The 8,753-nt window shown below is 37.9% G+C and overlaps 1 protein-coding gene across 4 annotated transcripts in view; it reads left to right on the top strand.

The window, feature by feature from the left end:
• Positions 1-8,753, top strand: part of LOC106883441 (centrosomal protein of 112 kDa) — a 141,344-nt gene that overhangs the window by 27,406 nt on the left and 105,185 nt on the right. For all 4 annotated transcript variants that reach the window (XM_052978267.1, XM_052978263.1, XM_052978269.1 and 1 more), the window contains exons 7-9: positions 1,483-1,618; positions 1,735-1,842; positions 3,559-3,741. In XM_052978267.1, coding sequence (XP_052834227.1) covers positions 1,483-1,618; positions 1,735-1,842; positions 3,559-3,741 — 427 coding nt within the window. The remainder of the gene's footprint in view (positions 1-1,482; positions 1,619-1,734; positions 1,843-3,558; positions 3,742-8,753) is intronic.

Genomic DNA, 8,753 nt, shown 5'->3' on the forward strand with positions numbered 1-8,753 from the left:
TTCCTATCATAGTAGGTGCCTTAGGTATAATAAAAAAAATATTCAGACAAATACATAACAAAAACACCAGGACTTACAAATATATATAACATACAGGAAATTGCACTACTGGGCACAGCACACATCCTACGCAAAACACTTTCAATACAGTAACCATAAGAGCACCACAGCAAACCACAGCACATACCCAAAGCACACAGAGCTGCGCTCAGTAGTGAAGTGAAAGCACATTATGAAAATAAAACTACTGAACAATAATAATAATAATGCTTTCTGGAACTGGCACGAGGCCTGAAATTTTGTGGGAGGAGGCTAGACTTGATTGGTACTTATTTTATTGACCCCAGAAGGACAAAAATCAAAGTTGCCCTCTGCAAGTTTTGAACTCAGATCATAAAGACAGACAAGATATGCTAACAATTCTGCCAGCTCACCACCTTAATAATAATGATAATGATGTTGCTGGTAGATTCTCCCATCATAGATAATGTATGAATGTTTGTTTTTTTTTGCCAAACAACCTGCACAAAGGATGTGCTCTACATTAACTCCCTCCCTTCATCAAATCGATGTTGCATGAACAGGTTCATGGTGTACCACACATCAGGTGTCAAAGTGATTGCAGAGCAACATGAAATAAAGTATTTTGCTCAAGAACACAACGCACCACCCAGTCTAGGAATTGGAACCATGATTTCGTGATCGTGAGTGGAACATCCTAACCACTAGGCCATGCGCCCTCACTAATAATAATAATAATAATAATTCTTTCGGCTATAGGCACAAGGCATGAATTTTTGAGAAGAGAGGGCTAGTAGATGTCACTGATCCCTGTGCTCTATTGGTACATTTTTATCAACCCTGAAAGGATGAAAGGCAAAGCCAACTTTGGCAGAATTTGAACTCAGAACATAAAGACAGACAAAATGTCGCTAAGCATTTTCTCCACTGCAGTAATGATTCTGCCAGCTTGCCACCTTCATGATGATAATTATCCTTTCTACTATAAGCACTAGGCCTGAAATTGGTGGTACTTAATTTATTGACCCTGAAAGGATGAAAGGCAAAGTTGATCTCGGCAGAATTTGAACTCAGAACATAGCAATGAGCAAAATACCATTAAGCATTTTGTCCAGCGTGCTAACGATTCTGCTAGCTCACCGCCTTAATAATAACAAGTATTCATTTTTGTTTTTTTCTTTCTTTTTTCTCTCTGTCTATCTCCCCTCCTTTTTTTCTATCACATGACTTTGTAAACGAACAATCTGGTGTCTTTATTTTAATGGCTAACCAATGTATACAGTGAGTTTCTTTCCCCTAGGTGTCAGGAAGACACTTAGCAATAAATGGAATCAAAACTGAAGAAGAGGATAATGATAATAATTGAATAATAATAATAATAATAATAATAATAATAATCATAATATAAGTATAAGAAAACAAATGATGTCAATGTAATAACAAGAATAATATTCTTTGTAGAGAAAAAGAAAGTGAAATAGTAGAATTGAAAAAAAAATTGACGGAGCAGAGCAAACAGACTGAAAAATATGTGGAGCAGCTAAAGAAGGAATTTGCAGCAGACAGAAACAAACTCTATAATGAAATGAATTCACAGGTAACCAGCTGTAAATTTTGTTCTAACAGTGATTACAACTATTTTAAAGTATAAAGTGGTAGATATTTGGTTGTTCTGAAGTGCTTTAATAATGTTTGTTTTTGTTGGTGTTATAGATTATAAAGACAGAAGACAAACTTCAGCATTCTAAACAGCTGCTTGAGAAACAAATGCAAGAATTTACCAAAAGTATGGAAGAGACAAAATCAAAATATATCTCTGAGGTAAATGGTAGTTTATTATATGGAGAGACATTTTAGGAGAAGGAGTGACTGTCATCATCATCATCATCATCATCATAATTTATCATCATAATTTATCATCTATTTTCCATGCTGGCATGGGTTGGATGGTTTGACTGGAGCTGGTGAGAGCAGGGAACCACACCAGGCTCCATTGTCTGTTCTGACATGGTTTCCAGTGTTGGAAGGGCATCCAGCCATAAAAATCATGTCAAAACAGACAGTAAAGCCTGGTGCAGTTTTCTGCCTAGCCAGCTCCTGTCAAACTGTCCAACCCATGCCAGCATGGAAATCATCCTCCACATCATCGTTTAATGTCTGCTTTTCCTTGCTGGCATGGGTTGGATGGTTTGACATGGAGCTTGCTAGCAGGGAGCTGCCCAGGCTCCAGCTGTCCAGGCTCCAGCTGTCCAGGCTCCAGCTGTCTGTTGAGGCATGGTTTCTATGGCTGGATGCCCTTCCTAATGCCAACCATGTAACAGAATGTGCTGGGTGCTTTTTACATGCCACCTGCATGGGTGTGTTTACACAGTGGCAGCATGGGTGCGTTAACACAGCACGGGCACAGGTGCTTTTTAAGTGACACTGGCACCTGAAAAGACAAGCCTGTATGTGTGGAAGACAGCAATTTTACTGACGTTAAATGATGATAGTAATGGTGATGATGATGATGATGATGCCCTTTATAATGCCAACCACTCCACAAGAATGTACTAAGTGTTTTTTTTATGTGGCACCAGCATTTGTATCAATTCTGTTGTGGCAGACAGGTCTTCTTGAGTACAGCAATGCCCCTGGTTAAAAAAAAAGCTTGATTTCCAACCATGTGGTCCAAGGTTCAGTCCCATCTGCATAGCCTCTTAGGCAAGTATTTTCTACTATAGCTCTGGGTTTACCAAATCCTTGTGAGTAGATTTGGTAGAGGGGAAACTAATTAATTATTGGTGTTGTAACCTCAGGTCAACCCTGACCTGACCAACAGAGTTGTGACATTCAGGAAGATCCTTAGCTCTGGATATGAGACAAGGACCCTGCAGCACATGCTGTCGATAATGAGTTGTGCCTGAGCATACTGTACTCTTTCCATTGTCCAGTCTGTTAATTCTGGTGGTTGCCACAAAAGACGTAGACAATGTAAACTCCGTTTTCATTATAATCAGCTGCAATGTACACTCCAGCAGTGTTTGGTACTTTGGCTAGTTGTGTGTGTGTGTGTGTGTGTGTGTGCGTGTTTATCTAGACTGAGTGAAGATGATGATATGTTGGTGAGTTGGATAGATTTCCTCATGGTATTAGACCCAGTGGGGTGGAGTTAGTTAACTAAACTCCTGTACTTCCTTGATACTTTATTGACTCCAGAAAAATGAAAGGCAAAGTTGACTTTGGTAGGGTTTGAACTCAAATCAGGTGAATAATGAAGATGAATGATATATGCTTTCTATTATTAACTTATTGTAAGACAGCAAACTGGCACAACTGTTAGCATGCTGGGCAAAATGCTTAGCAGCATGTCATTTGTTTTTATGTTCAAAGTTCAAATTCCATTGAGGTCAACTTTGCCTTTTATCTTTACGGAATTTATAAAATAAGTTCCAGTTGAACACTGGGGCTGATGTAATCGGCCTACCCACACCCCTAAAATTGCTGGCTTTGTTCCAAACTTTGAAATTATTATTAGTTTATTGTTTTAATTCCCAGCTTTCAGAATTAAAGCACAAATCTGCAGAAGAAAATTCTAAATTGACTAAAGAACATGATTTAGAGAAGGAGAAGCAATCAAAACAATTTAATAAGCAGCAGGAAGAACTGCAATTAATTTGGAAATGCAAAGTTGAAGAAACTGAAAAATTATTGATTGACCAGAGGAATATGTTTTCTAAGGTCTGTATAAACTCTTAAAATATAATCTATTGAAACTATGCGACTTTGGTAAAGAATATTTCTTAATGGATTTGCCTTATTTCAGTACAACTCTTATTAATTTATCCATCCATTTTCTATGCCCACTATTTTTGGGAGAGTCATGGGTAATAGAGTCCTCAGGCATCTCCCCCCACAGAGTCCTTTCAGAAGCAACCATTATTAAATTTTCATTATCATCATCATTTAATGTCCGTTGTCCATGCTGGCAAGCTGGGTAGTTGCACCAGACTCCAGTCTGATTTAGCATGGTTTCTACAGCTGGATGCCCTTCCTAACACCAACCACATTACAGAGTATACTGAGTGCTCTTATGTGGCACCACATGGGTGCTTGTACATGGCACTGCACTGGCGCTTTTACATGTCGCTACATGGGCACTGCACGGGCGCTTTACACCACAAGTGCTTTACCCCACGAGTGCTTTATACCACGAGTGCTTTAAACCACGAGTGCTTTAAACCACGAGTGCTTTACACCACGAGTGCTTTACAGCACAAGTGCTTTACAGCACGAGTGCTTTACAGCACGAGTGCTTTACACCACCAGAAGGATTGGTCTTAGCACGATGGGGTCTTCTTGTGTATGGCCAGGCACCAGGTATCTCAGTCCTTTCTGTCTTGATTCCCAAGTATGACCAACTGGGACAGAGTATTATCCAATCATTTTGTTCTTGGTGTTCCCTTAGGTCTCCTGCCTATTGGCTCAGCTTCAAGAATTCTTCCTGTGATTTTTTCCAGCAATATTCTGATCACATATCTGTAGTACCAGGGCCCTGACCTCAACACAGAAAAATATCAGCCTCCAACCTACACACCCTGTTTAAGTAATATTACTCCAGAGACACTTTGGAGGAACTCCATTCCAGCTGTTTGTATCTGCAATTGTACTCTTTTCTTCATCACCCAACATTCACTGAGGACAGGCATGAAAACTGAATGAAGGAGAGGAACAAGTTTGGTCTTTTTACTAACCTCTCTTCTTCTGTGGATCAAATGCAGGAGCTGGCACTTAACTGTACCAGCATCTGCAATTCAAGCCTCCAATTGAGCCTCCTACCTTCCATCACTTGCGAATACAGCCCCAGGATACTAATTTCTTGACTATCTTTAATCCCTTACTTCATCATCATCATTTAGCATCTGTTTACCATGCAGGCATGAGTTGGATGGTTTGAATGGAACTGGAACCGGAAAGCCAGAGAACTGCACCAGGCTCCAGTCTGTTTTGGCTTGGTTTCTATGGCTGGATGCCCTTCCTAATGCCAACCACTCTGCAGAGTGTATGGGGTGCCTTTCACATGTCACCAGCACTGGCCAGTCGTTAGACCTCGACCTTGCTGGGGGTTTCGCCAAACAAATTGCCACCCCCCAGTACTTTTTCTTTTTAAACCTGATACTTAATTGTATTGGTCTCTTTTGTTGACAAGAAGATCGAAGAAACACACATACATAAACATAATGGACTTCTTTTAGTTAAGAAAACAATTATGAAACAATCTATTTTCATGTGATAGTATTGAGCAACTCAGGATTTTGGGTTCCTATCTTGCATAGATAAATTTCAAATATTAATACACTTTCTGTTGCTGGGCTTATCCACAACTGATAAATCCAGAATGTGTTGTGTTAGTGGTGGTAGTGTGTAGGGGTGGTTATTTCATATTAGGAGAAAATGCTTTCTTTAGATATGTGAGTTATTGATTTTTACAAACTGCAACATTGACTTTAATGAAATTAACTTGTTTACATGAAACTAATTTTGTACAACTAAATCTCTCTATTGTTTCTGTAACTTTTTTTGCAAAATGTGATTTTGTAGAAGAAATATTAAAATATTTGATAGATATCTCTCTATAATTCCAGCTGGAAAATATCGTAAATTTTCAGCATTGGGGTTGTTTGTTTCTTTCACATAAATTCTTTATTGGTGTTAACATATTCACATTATGCTTGGAGCGTAGGGTTGCTCATAAATATTATGTTTAGTGCTACATGATAAGCTACAAAGAATGTTTATAGAAACCTATATGAGGAGATATCTAGTTCTGAATATACATACTGGCTGTGTGGTTACAGAGTTTGCTTCAACAACCCTGTTGTTTCAGGTTTGATCTCATTTCATAACATTTTGGGCAAGTGTCTTCTACTTTTGCTCGAGGTGGACTATTGCCTTGTTAGGGGAATTAGTTGAGGAAAACTGTATGGAATAAAGTTTGTCATGTATATTATGTATACATAATATACACAAGCTTCCACAGTCATGAAGCTTACTTCCCAACCATGTGGATTCAGGTTCAATTCCACTGTGTGGTACCTTGAGCAAATGTTTTCTACCATAGCCCCGGAACAACCAAAAGCCGTGTGATTAGATTTAGTAGATGGAAACTGAAAGAAGCCCATTGTATGTGTATATATGTATGTGTATGCATATATGTATGTATGTGCATATATGTATGTGTGTGTATGTGTGTATACTCTTGAAAAAAAGAAGAGATATAGACGCAAACTGAAAGAAGCCTGTGTGTGTGTGTACTTGTGCCTGTGTTTTTCCCCCATCACTTCTTGACAACCAGTGTTGGTTAGTTTATGTCCCCATAACTTAGCAGTTCAGCAAAAGAGAACAATAGAATAAGTACTAGGCTTTAAAAAAAATCAGTCTTGGTGTCATTTTGTATGACTAAAACCCTTCAAGGCAATGCTCCAGCATGACCACAGTCAAATGACTGAAAGAAGCAAAAGAATAAAAGAATACATACATACATACACACACACACACATACATACATACATACATACATACATATGTATGTATGTATATGATGGGGGTGGCTTCGTTCAGGTTCCATCTACCAAGTTCACTAACAATGCCATGCAGTGGGACTGAACTCAGAATCATGTGGTTGGGATGGAAACTTCTAAATCACACAGCCATGCCTGTTCTGTATGTATGTATGTATGTACATATGTATGTATGTATGTATGTATGTATTTACATACATCTGTGTATGTGTGTGTGTGCATGTAAAAATTTCTAAAGCCTTCTTTTAGGTCCTATAGAAAATATATATTTAGGATCTACAGAAACAGATAGCTCTGCTGGCTCTGCTGGCTCTGAGTTTAACGCACAGCAAACAGACATGTAATCGGCATTAGAAGGATCTTGCAATACTTTTAATCAAAACCAAAGTGACCCTGATCCACATGAAAGATGAGATGTGGTTGTTATTTGGTGAAGGTTTTATGCATTGAAATAGGATTAATGTCAGTTACAGAACATTTCTAATACGGCAATATGTTGAAGACATATGTTCAGTTTTGAGGATCTTCGAGAAGAATGACGCCATTTGTTTGAATGCTGATTTATGGTTAAAACAGTCTTGGCAAAAGATCTCTCTTTCTCTGTGTGTGTGTGTATATATATATATATATATATATATATATATATATATATATATATATAGAGAGAGAGAGAGAGAGAGTATACAGATAGATACGTACATACATATATTTACTTATATTTATATAAGGGCATTACTACAGAATAATGCCACACAACAGACTTCGGCATTATTCTGTGGTAATGCCCTTATATAAATATAAACGAATAATTATATTCTTGGGAATAGAAATTTCCCTTATGAATTTTTTTACACACTAGCTTCCTGATAAAATTCTTGTAAAAGATTTTTATCCTATTTTGAAATTATTAATCAAATATATTTACTTATATATAGATACATACATATATACATATATTTATCTATCTGTATGTATGTATGTGTGTGTGTATCTATGTAGGAATGTTGAAAAAGTTCCTGGCTTTGGGTAAAAGAAAATGCAGTAGGATAAGTTAGTTATGATTTTTTTCAATATATTCCCTTCTCAGATTCACACACTTATTGCAGCAGTCCTTCAGTTTTCCTAACCTCTGGGAAAGAACTCAGAAGATTGGGCCTACAACCAAGCCTTTCACAATACCTTTAAAGCCAACAACTTTTCAGCACTCACTCATGTGTATGTGTAGATAGATAGATAGATAGACAGACAGACATGACTTTATGGGTAATAAGTTTGTTTCCCAACAATATGATTTGGGGTTCAGTCCTATGGTGTGGCACCTGAGGAAAGTGTCTTCTGCTATAATTCTGAACCAACCAAATTCTTAGGAATGGCTTTGGTAGACATTGTACATGTGTGCGTGTGTATGCACATGAATGGTGTTTGTGTGTTTCCCTTGTGTTTGCTGGTTTGTAAACTAAAAGCTCATTCATCCAGTTTCCAGTTCCCTGCCTAGGAAATTATTACTGCACTGGGAAACAAATGAGAATTGGCAACAGGAAAGACATCCAACCACAGATCTTTGCCTCCACATACTGATCTATGCAAACATGGAAAAGTAGACGCTAAAACATTGATAACAAGAGCACTCAGAGAGCGCAAACCTCTGCCAAAGCAACACTAATAGAGATTATTTTTAAAATGAGAATATCTGAAATAAACTCAACTGCTCTATCACAAATGAGAATACTAAAAATGAATCCAACTGCTCTCAAAAATTAAGTAAAAAAACAGGAAAAATAATGCAGAATCCTTGTCTGGTACTGGATCTATCCCAAAATCTAATCAGTTTGTGCCAGTCATGCGGCCAAATATCCCTGAAAGTTTCATCCCAATCCATCCAGCAGTTCTGGAGATATCTTGTCCACAGACAAACAAACAAACACAACTGAAAACAATACCTCTGCCTTCACGACGGTGGAGGTAATGATAATCATCAGCATCATCGTCAATCTCACCAATCCAGAGAGTCCTGTCCCAGGCTCACTGGCCAACCATTGTAAAAAAAACTCACTGACCAACCAGTGTTAAAAACAAGGTACATTAAACCTCATTGATTCATCTCTCAAAGCTAAGGTCTTCAAAACATTGTAAATACAGTCCTTTTGTTGAGACAGTGCTTTATCTGTTTAC

Source organism: Octopus bimaculoides, chromosome 2 (assembly GCF_001194135.2).
Source record: "Octopus bimaculoides isolate UCB-OBI-ISO-001 chromosome 2, ASM119413v2, whole genome shotgun sequence".
NCBI lineage: Eukaryota > Metazoa > Mollusca > Cephalopoda > Octopoda > Octopodidae > Octopus > Octopus bimaculoides.